The sequence below is a fragment of the Cydia splendana genome, chromosome 13, assembly GCF_910591565.1.
Source record: "Cydia splendana chromosome 13, ilCydSple1.2, whole genome shotgun sequence".
NCBI lineage: Eukaryota > Metazoa > Arthropoda > Insecta > Lepidoptera > Tortricidae > Cydia > Cydia splendana.
The window spans coordinates 8,096,415-8,112,088 of NC_085972.1; the positions used below are offsets into that span (position 1 = coordinate 8,096,415).

Sequence of the window (15,674 nt, forward strand, 5' to 3'; positions counted from 1 at the left end):
CGTTAACTGGGGACAAAAAAGTTTTTTTTTTTCATGGCAGATCCTAATCATAATAATTAATTGAAGTGAATACAAAACATGTTTATAAAACTTCCTTCCTTTTATTGTTAAAGTATATAACATTTATAAAGAATAAATATAAAATAAACCTGTCTAATTCATTTCAGAACCATCAAATCCATGGACACAAAGATTAAAATTATTACAATATATAGGGTCATTCCGTCAGTTCACCATCCATTGCCCGTTTCCGTCCACTTGGCATAGTTGCCACAAAGAATTGCATATAATTTGAATATATGCCTATGTATTCAAGAATTGCATATAATTTGAATATATATCTATATATTGGGTTGACAACATCATAGCAATTCCAGGAAAGACTTGGGAGAATAATGCTGCAGACAAAGAGAAATGGAAAAAGATAGAGGAGGCTTTTACCCTTAAGGGATCACACATCATGAAAAAATAACAAAAGAATAGTCAATTTTAGAACAGATGTGATGGAAATAAAACTTATATAATAATATTCAAATTATACATAATTCTTTGTGGCAACTACACCAAGTAGACGGAAACAGGCACTGGATGGTGAACTGACGCAATGACCCTATACAATAGTTGACAATATTTGCTGGAGTAAGTAATGAAGATAGATATGCACTAAAATATAACCATAATATCAAAATTGGTTACCAGGGTAGTAATGTGCGGAGACCGCATAAAACCTAAAATTTGATGGACAGAGAAGTGACCTAGAAACTAATAGAATTTTGAAAGTATCTAGTCTAAAAAGTTTATACCTGCTTTCCGGATTTTAGATAATATTGACTGTATTACACAGAAGTACATTGTTGCAACAAAGTAAAAAATAAACTTAGTGACTTTTGATTGCCTTGGAATATGCCTTTGTTTGACTACAGTAAGAAGTTTTTTTCGTAAAACTTATTTGCCGGTCCATAGAACAAATTATGTAAGCCAACGATTAATTTTCCCTTTAACTGCCGGACAAATAATGGTTTAAATTCAATAAAAGTGTTAATTTACCGTATTTTCTTCTAAATGCCTCTTCAAATGTTCATGATCATCGTTCCACACCATCCAATGTAGAGGATAGCGTTGTTTAACTTCTTCAGCCGTTAAAACCATGGTATCCACACATTTGATGTTGTACACAAACACAAGGCCGAACCCTTAAGTTGGAGTACACGACACTAACACTATCTAATTAGTAATAATAAGCTGTGTAAACTAATTAATTGAAAATACTAGTGAAATCCCAACACGGGTCCCCCATAGGTCCCCCGCTGAAACGTCAACTGAAACCACAGACAAGATAGGGTTAGTCACACCACAGTTTCACTAAATTAGTACGTAGGTAATGTTTCCAAAACCTGTCCAAAACACATTAAGCTCCTGAGTTCTTGAAACACAAACGGAAAGCTTTCCAGTGTTTCCAGCCAAGTGCTACGTCAAGTATAGCACTTTAGTGAAAAACAACTGTATACGCTGTTACTACCAAGCCAGTGTAAATTGGGTAGTCGTTGTCTAAAAACGGATTCACTGAAGCATATCCACAGCATATCTCAACATCATACATATTTAAAACGCTCCCTTATTTTCCTCATGGTGGCTAACTTGCATGAATGTCATTTCACTGGATACAGTAAGACATAATGTCAAATTGACAATACCTATCAATCGAAATCAAAATATTTTCGCCTCAAACCATGTTTATTTTTACGTAACATTGCACTAAACAAAATGCCAGTATTTTGGTAAAAAAAAATGATCAAAAGCATGCTTTTATCGACAAGACTTGATCCCTTAACTTATATACTGGGATCAACACAAATCAGAACTTTGACAATAGTGACCGACGCACAAATCGAAGTGATATTTCGCGTAATATTTTAATACGTTTGGTACCTGAACTTAAGAAACTAAATAAAATTATCGTCTTACTGTTTTCAGGAATGCTACTACACCCTAAAAATCCCAGTTAATTCTAAACAAGACGTAGTGCGAACAGCGTTTTTAGATTTAGCTAAAATCTACCACCCAGACTCTGGTTCACCAGAAGCTTGTATTGAGAAATTTGTGGACATTGAAAATGCGTTCCGTATACTTACCAAGCACAACACCGGGAGAAGCAGCCAGGAAGATGTGGAGAAAATAGTTCATGATATTAGAGTAAGTTAATCTTCTAGAATTTAGAGGTTCTTCTTCCTCGCGTTATCCCGGCATTTTGCCACGGCTCATGGGAGCCTGGGGTCCGCTTGACAACTAATCCCATGATTTGACGTAGGCACTAGTTTTTACGAAAGCGACTGCCATCTGACCTTCCAACCCAGAGGGGAAACTAGGCCTTATTGGCATTAGTCCGGTTTCCTCACGATGTTTTCCTTCACCGAAAAGCGACTGGCAGATATCAAATGATATTTCGTACATAAGTTCCGAAAAACTCATTGGTACGAGCCGGGGTTTGAACCCGCGACCTCCGGATTGAAAGTTGCACACTCTTACCGCTAGGCCACTAGCGCTTAGAATATTAGAGGTTACTTACATATTTTTTTAATGATAGGTAGGACTTGCTGCCCTCAGAAAAGTAGTGTTTTTAAATAAATTGGAGCACTTTTATTCTTCTAGAAGTATAGGGCTTGTGATTCTGAGCAGGAATAACCTAAATTTTCTGGGAATCCTGAGAACAATTAATTTACAAAAATGATAAAACACTCTTATTTATGCCATTAGAGACATAAATATCAAATAACATGACCTGCATCTCCTTAGTACAAGCCCGTAATATAGAAACAGGTGATATAGGTAATTCATGGCCCCTCAGGTTCCTTTTAACTACATTGTCACTTCCTTAGAATTCAGCACTGGAAATAAATACAAGAGGATGATTTTATAAGCTAGTTATTTATGTCTTCAAACACTCATGCCCTATAAAAAGTTAAATAAAAGTATGGTAATAATACTGATTTACTAATTGTCAGCATACAGCGCCACAGCACCGACAGTACCTGAGCTTTGACGGCGTAGGCTATGGCACTCCATTCCAGAGACAGAAGCAATGGACACAGGCCCGCGCTCAGCGGGCAGCATCCAACGTAATGGAGCACCGGGTCTCAAAAGCTGTAGCTTCAGAGAACACACTTATGAAGAAGGGTCAGGTTGGTACATGTATAAGTACTAACAACAATAGTATAGTAACAATAGTACTAACAATAATTTAACACCAGAGTCTATTGGGTTGTTGACACATGTTGAATTGTATAACTAAATCTAGTTAAATAGATAGAAAATGAGCAATTTATCACAATAAATTGGAAACTTAAATAATAATATGGGAATAATAAAAAAATACAAGAAGTCTAAATAGGAAAAAAATAATGGTACCATTCGATTCCTTACATTTTATTAAAAAAAATATTTTATACCAACAATATACATGAACGCAATATCTCACAGACAAAATCGCAATTTCCTTGTTTTCCATACCTCGAAATGGCCTCTAATGTTACATGGTGACGTCACAATGTAGTGTCATTTTGTTAGAAGGGTCGATCAACTATTTCTTGTAGTTATTCTGTCTCATCAGCCAGGAGACAATAGTAGCATAGTTTCTTAGAAGAGCTGCTGTACCATGTTCTACAAACGTGCTTAGTAGATGTCCCATTATGGAAAGGCCTTATAACTACCAAAAAATTCAAGTTTGGTTCATTTAAATACGAAATAACTAGTATTTTAAGAGTGACCCGGGAGACCGTAACCATGGCAACTAGTGACAAGAAAAAGTTGATTCACTGAGAAGCGTTTCAGTAAAGGCGGGTGCCAGACCATCATTTGTGACTTTTGTATTGCTTTAAGACAATGGGTCCCATACAGACATTTGATCCTCAAAACAAACCTGATCGATTGATACCATTCATAAAAAAAATGTCACATACCCTATTACAGATTTAATAGACAGTCTTGTTTAGTGTCAGTTTTTTTTTAGCAATTATGTTTTTATAATGATCTTAATGATCCTATGTGAGGCAGTAATCAAAGTTTGGAGATTTTTTTCGTAATACACCGTCAGAAATTCCTTTCTCCTTACCTCAAAAAGCATAAATTTAATGGGCCCTTAAGTATTTTCTTATTTGCAGGGTTACGGAAAAAAGCACGACATTAAAACGAAATACGGCTTCGACCGTCTAGTGGAAGACCTTATCCAAGAATCGATGTCGAAGGGCGAGTTCGAGAAGCTAAGCGGTATTGGCAAGCCCTTGAAGGATCAGAACACGAATCCTTACGTCGACTTTACTACGCACAAGTTGAACGAGGTGACTTTTAATTCTAATTAGGTACCTACTACAAATAAAGATGAATGATTAACAATCTATGTGTTGGAATATATTTTCAACAATTGAATTAAATTCTCAATGTCACTTCCGATTCCAGTTAGCGTGCCAACCGGTTTTAGAAAGAATCATTCCTGCTTCTTTACCTGCAAGAATACCAAATATCAACCTCTTCGTCGGTTTCTGTTTGATTTTTAAATAAAAATATACGGAAATCACTTTTTAACATTTCGTACCTGTTTAATTCAAAGTGTCTATAACCTAAACTTATTATTATACAATAAAATTATACTCAATTAATCAATCAAATATTTATTTGCTATAAGTAAGCACAGATGATGCAAATCACTCACATTTTAAGAAACATCTACTAATTTTTAATAATTTCCAGGTGCTAATAAACAACGGTTTCGTCCCAGAATGGATAACGATGAACAAAGAAATAGACCAAGACATAGAAGCCCTAAAAGACGAGATAAAACGAGACAGGAGCTACCTCGGCCCTTACCCTCTATCAGAGCATGACCTCCCAAAATGGGACCGCATATGCGAAGCGAACCGGGATCTAGCCAAATCAATCAACACTAAAATTAATACGTATAATTTAATAGTCCCTTTGATAAATAATCAGAAATTCCATGTAGATTTCGACAAGATTTGCGAAGATGTTTTGGTGAGTGGAGTACATTCAGTTAAACCAGATACTAAAGTGAAGGAAAAGTCTGTTACTAAAGTTTCTAATATCTCGGACTACGATTTTATTGGAGTGTTTTTTAAAGCATTAGGGGATTTATTCAATTTCAAATCTAAGAAAAATGTAGATAGGTAGTTAAGCGGAATATGGACAAAGGTACATTTGGGTAATTTGGAAAAAACCGTATTATAATAAATAACAAGATTCAATAATATTGAACTAAGTATTAATGTTCTATGCAGGGCTCGAACAATTCATGCGTATGACGTCAAACCACACCATAGGATGATTTCAAATTTTGTTACTTCGTGCGAATGTCACACGGAAGTTTAAATGCAAACATCGCCTGTATGCAAGATTACGTCATTTTTACGTCATCCGCATGAATTGTTCGAGCCCTGGTTCTGTTTGAAGTATAAAAATGTTATATTAGAACAGTTTTTTCTGCTTATGTTTAACAAAATGATTGGCATGTAAGTAATTCCCGTATTATCGATACGATCAAATAATATGTATAATTCTAGACAAGCATCAACCAATAACGGGTTAGATTGAAACTATTTGTAGCTGTATCAAGAGGTATAAACAAAAAATAATTTAATCCTCTTTTAACATTATATACTGAGCCAATATACTATTTTAGACCTTATTTCTCTTTAATAAGGTAGAAAATTAAGAATATGAATATGGTATGAATTTGCTCGGTAGTAAACTAGCTAAAGCAAACTGTGATAAAAATGGGATATATTTTAAATAAAAACAGCAAAATTAATGCAAAATGTTTTATTACTAACATATTTTAAACTACACAATTTCCTTAACAATACATTTATCATTATCACTGTTGAGTACAGCGCTACACTATAACTTCATTAGCGATTCATAAATGCTGTGAATAAAATACCTATAACAGAACTGATTGGAAATCATAAATAGCAAATTATTAAACAGTGCTAGCTTAATAACTCTATTATTTATAAAAGGGTCAAAATTCTTTTCGTTGTCTTATTCGTTGTTTCGTTGACCACTCCTCCACGCTTCTATTTTTATCTTTTATCAAATAAAAAAACAACGAGTTGCACTCCGGGAGTGCCGGCAAAAGTGAAAACTCAATGACATTGCACAGCGCCACTAAAGAAGTTTTCACAATGTATAATTGAGGTTAACGCCATCTAGCGTTATTTCGTCGCATTACTTGAAACCCCTAAGCACATCACTGTTAGTACTCGAGTTATATTATACCAGTTAGAGTGAAACTCACTAGATGACATTTAAATCAATAAAGAAAATCTCAATGACACGTGACGTCACGTCTTACGCTCTCGCGAGTTTAACATTTTTTCCCCATCACAAAAAGTGCACAGCGCTGCTAAAGAAGTTTTCACTTCAAAAAAGTGCTATTGCATGTCTTTCTAGCCATAGATTATAATTCGCTTGAGAAAAATTTAAACCTAAATTACACCCCATACAAAAAGGTCCACTCCGTCACATTTTTTGGGGACAAGAAACAATACAACGAAAAGAATTTTGCCCCAAAAACAAATACACATAATTCTAGCAATAAACTTGAACAAAGCGTACACACAATAAAACATAAGACTTGTAAATGTGACGAGTGAATAAGTATCACAAAAAATCTACACCATAGTCAATATTTAGGTGTCATATCAAAAAAGAGTACATACAGATTTACTACAGAAGAAAAATGTCGTAAGTTTTATGTAAATATAGCGCAATATCATTTAGATAATAAGTCTATAAATTACTTACAAATTTACAGGTATTTGTAAAATCACAAGAAATAAAATATTCTAGGTTTGGTCCCACGTAACAAAAATACAATTTAAGACTAATTGGTCCCTCACTGAGCAAGAAGATAATTCGTTGTAATGTTACTTAATAAATGGCACTGTGATGATAATATGTACAAAATATAAAAGCAGATTTTAACGCTTTCGGTGCCGGGCGCCCCGTTTCCAGTACAAAATGAACACGCATACGTGTTCTTGGCAGTGAATGTGTTAAGCTTGTACGAGTAATATGATGATGATATCAAAAAGATACTAAAACATAACATAAACATTACTAACGTAACAAATATTTATAAATGCTCCTACACACTGTGCCGCCGGGGTTTTGCCGCGCATGTATGCCGCCGGCATAATCAGGCCCGGCAGGCAATGGAAGCATTGTTGGCAGCATGCCCGCCGGCATGTAGGAGCCTTAAAATGGGTATACTTGTAAGAATAGAAAATCCACAGCGGCTTTGCTGAATTTCTTATTAAAGAAAAGGTTTTGTGGTCATAATAGGTAAAGCATACACAAAGGAATAAGTAAGATGCTTAAGACGAAACAGGAGCTAAGTTTTAAATATTTTAGGTAAATATACCCGTCTCGCTAACGGAAGCGGCACCTAAAAGTAGTGCGATAAGGACAAGGCGAAAAATCCTGCGTAAAAATCTCAAAAATCGAGGTTTCGTACTCCTCTGTTTCCTCCTCCAAAACTTAACCAATCGTAACCAAATTTGGAAATCTAAATGATTATGAAATTATCTGTGTCGGACCGTTTTGCTTTTTTGGCTAATTGATATCAGTTTTGAGTGCCACGCCTCTCATTGCGGCATAGTCAATTAGGCCATTTTGGCCATTTTTGAAGGGCTCTAGCGCCTTAAAAAACAAAAATATCAAAAAAAGCAAAACGGTCCGACACAGATATTGACAATATTAATGTGTTGAAAAAATCATTGCTCTAGCTTCAAAAACCACGGAGGAAAACGAGGAGTACGTTTGTATGGAGAAATGACCACTCCCGTTGGCTCTTAAAGCAGCGCATCTTAGCTGTCCACATTGTGCCAAAAATATTCTGCATTAATATTCGCGTCTTAGTATTGCTCTGCCAATGCTATTTAGCGTAAACAAACCACACAGTGGTGTCGTCGACATTGATATATAAAAATATGCCTATTTGAGATATAGCTAGCGATGTGTCACGGACTACATAGGTATCTAACCAGAGTACCACATGATGTTGCCCTGCTGGCTGAGCCGGACGCGGCCGGTGGTCAGCAGGCGGAGGGCCTGCGGGAAGGCGCGGTGCTCTGCGGAGTGGATGCGCTCCGTGAGGGTCTCCACGGTGTCGTCCTTGAGAACGGGCACGCGCTCTTGGAGGATGATGGGGCCTGTGTCCATGCCCTCCTGAAAATTAAGATTTTTATAAACATTTTATTTCAGTAAAGAAAATATTCGAGTAGTAATCGTATCATGATGGTGTTCCAGAGCTTCTTAACATTATGAAAAATCAAAAGCCGTAATAGTACAGTCGAAAGTTTTAATTTATGACTCATTTTGTACCTCTGTCACAGTGACAATAGTATGAGGTCTCTAGCGATTTTCATATTAATTGTCACTGTGACGAGGTACGAAATGGGTCATAAATTAATACTTTCGACCGTACTAGCCGCAAAAGATTCTAAGGAAACGCTCCAGCCGCAATAGTACTTGTGGTAACTATGCATTTGACAAATTAGCTACCGCATTTTGTCCGGTATCCATGCCACCTGTTCAAGGTCATATTTAGCGCCTCAATGGTATATCCAAGACGGCACGACTACTTGTAACAGTTGAGATCAGCTTCAGCTTGAATGTAAAGAAAGGTGACTAATGAAAGGTCCATACGTGTGTCAGTATTCCTTCCTCTATGGTTAAGTAAAGTTGTATTTAGTATGTACATGTACTTACGTCGACGAAGTGTATCGTGCACCCGCTCTCGCGGTCGCCGGCCTCCAGGCACTGTTTCTGCGCCCCCAGGCCGGGGTGTAGCGGCAGTAGTGACGGGTGAATGTTAACCAGCTTGCCTTTCCATCTGTTCAAAAATAAATGTTTTAGTGGAAGCAATCGTAATTCATAACAAAATATGTATTATGACAAGCTCAAGTAGTTCAAACTCCTGGTTGGCATAATGGTGACCTTAGGGTTCCCCAACATAATAATATGTCGAGGCGGAATCGGCAAAATCCGATAGGAAAAAGCTTTATGTCTGCGCAATAAGAGCGAAAAAGTCGTCGTCACAGAATAAATAATAGTACTAGGTACAGCAGACTCACTCTATAACAAAACGCGTCTGTTACGATCAGGACAGATATGGCCGCTGGGTGGCGACAGCGCCACGCGCGGCTTATGGCTAGCCACCAAAATTGGTGTGGAATTGATGTACTTTTAGCTACCTGTAGCAAAGCAACGAAATCGCGGAGTGAGCCACGCCTGTCGTCGTTCGGCTCGGCTCGTATCTGCCGGCGCCTGCCGACGCGTTGACGGCTTTTTCGCTCTCATTGCGCGGACATAAAGCTTTTCTATTGGATTTTGCCGAATGTACGTCGATATATCAGGGGAGACCCTTACTCCCTGAACAATTTGCTTATGAAACCTGCTAGACACCATGATTATCTTCAGCCTGTTATCACTCACTAAAGCGGTCGCTAAATTATGATGATGATCCAACTAAGCACATTCAAACCTGAACTCTCTTCTACTTTTGTCTTCAATGTAGGTTCATCAGAGTTTACAGTTCACTACGCACAAAGAGAATTTAAAATAGAGGCATATTGTCAAAGTAAATTTTGTAGTCACAGTAAATTTACTGCCATCTTTCGACACAGAATTAAACTTTTAGAACGCCATTTGACTTTGATCCTTATTCTTTCACTGATATGTGTTAAATTTGGTAAACGCCTTTGTATTGAGATGGCGACACCTTTTGATTTTTATCAAATTTAACACATATCAGTGAAATAACAAGGTTCAAAGTCAAATAGCATTCTAAAAGTTTTAATTTTGTGTCGAAGGATGGCAGTAAATTTACTGTGACTTCAAAATTTATTTTTGACTAAGTATACGCCTTTATACTAAATTCTCTTTGCTACGCAATTCGCACATTGCACCTGAGCTGAATAGACGGCTACTTAAACTTACTTCTTCACAAATTCGCTGGACAGTATCCTCATGTAGCCGGCGAGACAGACGATGTCTATTTTATGTGCCTCTAGCGCCGCGGTGATGGCGCGGTCGAATTCTTCGCGAGACTTGTAGTCTTTGTGGTTAAATACCTGAAAATTTATTATAAATGTTAGTAGAGTTAGACCAAGATAAGTCTGCAACGATTTTGATAACTCGTGCGTGCGAATTTAGCACGAGGTCCCACAGAAAGGATTGCCATGTGATGACGAGACCAGAGTTTATATGAAATACAGACATGTGACGATTATGACGTCACGGTCAAGTTATCTATTCTTTATCTTCGTGCCGCGCACCATACAAAAGGGAATTTTAAATCTATTTGTATTTTTAATTGGGTTGAATTTCATTTGTTCGAATGGGACAAAAGAAATGCGACTTTGTTTGTTTTTATCAAAGTTGAAAATCTATGGAGTGTACATCGTAATGTATATATGTACCATCACGCTCCGCCATTGTTGCGCCATTTAGGGTCCTAGCTAAATTGGTTGTTTAATACTTACGGTACAGAATTTCCAATTTAGCTAGAACCCTAAATGGCATATTAATCCCGTGTGGTGACTGTACATTAGGGGGCTCGAGGTTAGTCCTTTCCGATTAAGTAATCAATTGACGTTTTGTCAATAACTGCGGTCTAGGGTTTTCCAATAATTTTCTAGTGCTTCTTTCGTGCATGGTGAGAAATAATGTATTTTCCTATTAAATCGAAGTAGTTGATTACATTTATAACATTTTATCTATGTGTTACAAAGGGTTAAGGCGCTCTTATACTCGAGTTTTACGTTTTCAAGGGGGTGAAGCAGACGAGTGGTAGAACGGGCAGGCGGGCGCCCCGCGCGGCGCACCGCACCATGCCCGCGCAGCACGTCTACGTCCTTATTCTGACGACATCGGTATTCTGAATTGTCAGTTCCGGGATTTTTAGTTCGGCAATTAATATTGAATAATATTTATTAGTAAATTCGAATTTTGATGAGTACTTAATGAAATTAAAAACCGGACAAGCGCGAGTCGGACTCGCCCACCGAGCCCACCGAGGGTTCCGTACTTTTTAGTATTTGTTGTTATAGCGGCAACAGAAATACATCATCTGTGAAAATTTCAACTGTCACTTCCTTTAATATCGTTTTAAATATTGATCCTAGAGAAAAGTGTTCAGATGTTTTTTGCAGGAAATTTTATGTAGATTATTTATTCATAAAAACCTATTTTGCTATGGGACACCGTTTACGAGTTATTTACAAAAAGCTAAAAAGGGACTTTAAAATTGATTGTAATTAACTTACCGGCTGCTTTGTCTTTTTAAATATTGATCCTAGCGAAAAGTGTTCTACATGTTTCTTGTAGGAAATTTTATGTTTATTATTTATGTGTAAGATTTGTTTTTGCTATGAGTCATACTTTTCAAATTATTAACGAAAAAATAAAAACAAGGAACCTTAGAATTTATTATAATTAACTTTCCCTCTTTATTATCTTTTTAAATATTGATCCCTGCTAAAAATGTACTGAATCTTTTTTATTGAAAATGTTGTGTAGATTATTAGTTTTTTTTTTATATTGGCCACCGTTTACGAGTTATTTACGAAAAACTAAAAAAAGGGACCTTTAATATCAAATATCTCACTTCCAGTCAAGAATTCGATCAAGCAACCGGCAAATTCGGATTCAGCGGGGTCTAATTAGGTTAAAAAAACCCGGTTGCCAAAAAGTAATATGTTTTGCCAGTAGAAATCGATTTTTACAAAAATGTGACCAGTCTAAATTATTCAATTTGATTAATTTTATAGCCTTTTAAAATATGTTTACACAATTTATCAATCGTGACTGAATTCCGGATTGGTTAGATGGGTGTATGCCTTTGCTGCCCAACTTGTTATAAAATGACAATATGACGGACGAATGTCTGAAATGTCACCGTATTTAAGAATTATTTTGCTTTTCTTCGTAAGTATGTTGAAAAACATTGTGTGTATAACATATTTGCATATTTATACTGTGATTACCCATTTTATGAAACGTCCGCTAAACTAGCACAGGTCCGACGCTGACAGTGGTCACGGGCATACTGGCGTGAGGAATAGGCGCAAGGTATTGCCGCGTAGGGTGTAATTTAGTAGGCAAAATGTTGAATTCATCAAATGATGAATGAAAAAATTAACGTATCGATAAAAGGACAAGCAATAATGAAGATTTACTTAAAAGCTATCGACTGAAGTAAGTTTCATATACATTTTCGTCCTAGTACTTCTAACATAAGGAAATAAAGACAGTGTTAGGCATGTTTTCAACTTAAGATTCTATCGAGAAAATAATGAGCTGTCGTGTTTCTGACAAGCAATAATGTAGTTCAAGGACTGAAGTTATACATACTAGAAAATAATGCATGAAATCCTTGTAAAAGTCTGTAAATATGGTGACAAAAAAGTGCATTTTACTACACACCGCGCCTTAAGGTATTATTGTATTACAATTTTTTGTCAAAAGTGTTTACAAAGGTATAAACACTACAATTTAACTTACCAACGTAGGAACTCCGGCCTTCTCCGCCCTCTTCAAAGCGAAAGCATCCTTCTTGTTACTGATCACAAGGGCTATATTCGCACACATGCACTGCGTAGGGTCGCGAGTTGTGTCCAATAATGCTTGCAGGTTGCTGCCGTTACCAGATACTAGTACGGCCACCTGTAAAGGATTTTATTGTGAGGATTTTATAGTTCAAACATGTTTGATAAAGAAAAGTTGTCAACGATGGAGCGCCTTACCCGTGGGCTGCGCTCACATGCTTCATTACCATGTTGCTGAGTGTCCTAGTTTGCAGCACTTATAGCATTATTATTGATTGATCTTTCCTTCTTGCTGGGAAGAGTGGGCATCCTTCTGGCAAAGTCAAGCGCCGAGGCAAAGTTATCGACGGCTTAACCCATCATGCCCGTCAAATTGCCAAATGACCGAATTTGCAGCATTTATATCATTGTTATTGATCTTACCTTCTTGCTGGGCAGAGTTGGCATTCTCCTGGTAAAGTTTGTTGCAGAATGACCTATTTGTAGCACTTGTAGCATGTTATAGAATGACCCTTTTGCTGGGCAAAGTAGACATCCACCTGATAAAATAGAACGCCAAGACAAAGCTGTCGAACATTACACACGTTCCGCCCGCGGGCCGCGCTTGGATGTTGTCATCACGATGGTACCAAATGACCTAATTTGCAGCACTTATAGCATTATTATAGACCTTACCTTTTTACTGGGCAGAGTGGGCATCCGCCGGGTAAAGTCGAGTGCGGAGGCGAAGTTATCGACGATGACGCGCGCCCCGCCCGCGGGCCGCGCTTGAATGCTGCCGATCACCATGGCACCATACGCCCGTGTGATGTTCATCACCTGTATGGTAATTGACATTGTTAATATTTTCCGTACCACAGAACAATTGTGTTTGGAGGCGTGTACAGAGCGGATTGTCAAACGTCAGCGCATATCAATGTCATAATGTCCGGGGTCGAATACTTGATAACCATTATAATCAAGGTGCAAAATATATCTCACCTCAGCTTGATCTTCGGGGGAGACGATGAGGACCATACCGATGCCGCAATTGAAGGTCCGTACCATTTCTTCGTCGGAGACCGAGCCGGCATCCGCGATCCATGCGAAAACCTGCAACAATATAGTGGTAAGACTTAACCTAATGCTTAATATTGTAGTCTATCGCTTACAATACCTTTTAGCGGTAGTCGGAAAAGCGGGAAAAGTCATAAAGGTCACGTCACTCAGAGACTGTGATGCAAATTTCTATGATTTTCTGTATATAGCAGTAAAGGGCTTACGTCACGGCGTTGCGGGATGCAAGTTCTACAAATACGCCTTTTAAAATCCATACGGCGTTATCAGCTTTGTGTTGAGCGTATTCGACCTTACGTATACAACAATAAGGTAGCTTACGGGGTGCACGTTCCACCAGTGCGCGTTGAGCCGCGCTCGCACCCACTCGGGCGTGACGCGGGGGATGTTGTCCATCAGTCCTCCGCCTGTGATGTGTGCCGCGGCCTTTACTAGTCCTCGTTGTAGAGCTGGGAGTACCGCGCGGACGTAGATGCGTGTCGGTTTGATTAGCTCTTCGCCTGTCGATGAGAATATTAAATTAGCGAAAGTGGGTAAGCAAGCCTTCGTATTACTAGAGCGCCTCGTTTTCCTGAACATGACCGTGACACGATGAAAACGTCTTTAAAAAAGATTTTGACGTGTCAATAAGTGTACCAAAGAGTTATTGATTGTAATAGAGAGATAAAGTCTAAGATAAACTACGTACCCACTAGTTTGATATTTGAAACAGATGGCGCTGTATTGCACCATGTTTTCTGGTCACTGAATTGTCAAACGTCAAATTTTGACAATCGGAGTTACCGCATAATGTACGGAGCCGTAGAGCGCCATCTCGTTTAGTTGTCAATTTCGAATTACTAAATTGTCTTAGACTTTCCTCATTCATTACACACAATTAACAAACAATTAATAAATCTTTGACTGTACTTTAAATACTTTGTGATATCTAGTGGAACAGTCAGTATAATTCATTATTCTATTTTACACGTGTGTTCAATGGTACTCAAGCTCACCTAAAGTCAATCCTTCCTTGCTGAAAGGCGCCTTGTCGCTGAGCGTCAAGCCGGCCTTCTTCACAAGTTTGTGAATCAAACTGAAGCCGTTGCTGTGAACTCCGTTCGAGGGCAGACCGATGATCGTGTCACCGACCTGTATGCAAACAATCAAGTAAGCTGCTAAGCGTAAATTCAACCATATTAAAGTTTACAGTTCCAATATTTATCTTCTCTTTATCTTTAGGTATTTAAATAAAAGTAAATAAAATCTACCCTCAAATGGCTTCTTACATGATCAAATCATGTAAGTTAAAGTCAGGTCATTCAGTGACAGATCCAGGTGGTTTTATATTTAGTTGGTTAATCAATAAATGTTATGACTACCTGAAAATGTACAAATTGTTTGTTTACGTTAATTTAAATACCTAAAGATACAGAGTATAGATTAGAATAGAAATAATTTATTCAGACAACACACCAATCAATACAAATAACACATAAAGCGAATACAAGATTAATGATCCACATCGGATTCGTATGCAGTCTCCGACTCCCTACGTAATACATCGCTAAATATTTGCGGCCTGCATTCGGTGACGAGACTGATGAGTACCTACGCGACGCAAGCAATGTGCTGCAAAGGGAGTGGAGCTACATTACGCAAGCTGTGAATCGGCCTTTAATAATGATATCTTGCCGCCCGTCAATTGACTATAAGTAGTCGATTGCATGAAAATGTCAAGGTATTCGTTTGATTTCTAGACTTTTTCTGGGCTTTTCAGGATTTTTCACTTTAACATATAACTGCCCTAAACTTAATGCTTACCGTGATCTCCTGTATCTTTGGCAGGATGTGGCTCCTCTCAACAACACCAAGCGCGAAGCCCGCAATGTCGTATACTCCAGCATCGTACATTCCAGGCATCTCTGCAGTTTCACCGCCTGCGAGAAGAGAAATAAATACAAAATGAGCTAGCTAGTATTTCCTTCTAAAATATTTTAAAAAACGTCTGATTAG

General features: G+C 37.8%; 4 protein-coding genes across 4 annotated transcripts in view; 2 read left to right on the forward strand and 2 right to left on the reverse strand.

Moving 5' to 3' along the window:
• Positions 1–1,309, reverse strand: part of LOC134796420 (ankyrin repeat domain-containing protein 13B) — a 32,135-nt gene extending 30,826 nt beyond the window's left edge. Inside the window, exon 1 of the mRNA XM_063768624.1 lies at positions 1,048–1,309. Within this exon, the coding sequence (XP_063624694.1) occupies positions 1,048–1,149 (102 nt within the window). The 5' untranslated portion in view covers positions 1,150–1,309. The remainder of the gene's footprint in view (positions 1–1,047) is intronic.
• Positions 1–15,674, forward strand: part of LOC134796347 (ESF1 homolog) — a 328,393-nt gene that overhangs the window by 40,558 nt on the left and 272,161 nt on the right. The window lies entirely within an intron of this gene.
• On the forward strand, positions 1,684–5,320 carry LOC134796383 (dnaJ homolog subfamily C member 28). The gene is made up of 5 exons (XM_063768570.1): positions 1,684–1,893; positions 1,975–2,193; positions 3,003–3,179; positions 4,158–4,334; positions 4,744–5,320. Exons 1-5 carry the CDS (start codon positions 1,789–1,791, stop codon positions 5,179–5,181), a joined length of 1,116 nt encoding a protein of 371 aa, XP_063624640.1. The 5' UTR covers positions 1,684–1,788; the 3' UTR covers positions 5,182–5,320.
• LOC134796416 (trifunctional purine biosynthetic protein adenosine-3) overlaps positions 5,815–15,674 on the reverse strand; it is a 47,561-nt gene continuing 37,701 nt past the window's right edge. Inside the window, exons 16-24 of the mRNA XM_063768619.1 lie at positions 15,483–15,598; positions 14,675–14,810; positions 14,001–14,179; positions 13,605–13,715; positions 13,299–13,442; positions 12,580–12,741; positions 10,015–10,148; positions 8,785–8,908; positions 5,815–8,241 (exon numbers count right to left, since the gene is read on the reverse strand). Of these exons, the coding sequence (XP_063624689.1) occupies positions 8,053–8,241; positions 8,785–8,908; positions 10,015–10,148; positions 12,580–12,741; positions 13,299–13,442; positions 13,605–13,715; positions 14,001–14,179; positions 14,675–14,810; positions 15,483–15,598 (1,295 nt within the window). The 3' untranslated portion in view covers positions 5,815–8,052. The remainder of the gene's footprint in view (positions 8,242–8,784; positions 8,909–10,014; positions 10,149–12,579; positions 12,742–13,298; positions 13,443–13,604; positions 13,716–14,000; positions 14,180–14,674; positions 14,811–15,482; positions 15,599–15,674) is intronic.

Coding starts and splice junctions, on each gene's coding strand:
- LOC134796383 (XM_063768570.1), top strand. CDS start 1,789: ATGATCAAAAGCATGCTTTTATCGACAAGACTTGATCCCTTAACTTAT. Junction 3,180..4,157: donor CACTTATGAAGAAGGGTCAG/GTTGGTACATGT, acceptor TCTTATTTGCAG/GGTTACGGAAAAAAGCACGA. Junction 4,335..4,743: donor CTACGCACAAGTTGAACGAG/GTGACTTTTAAT, acceptor AATAATTTCCAG/GTGCTAATAAACAACGGTTT.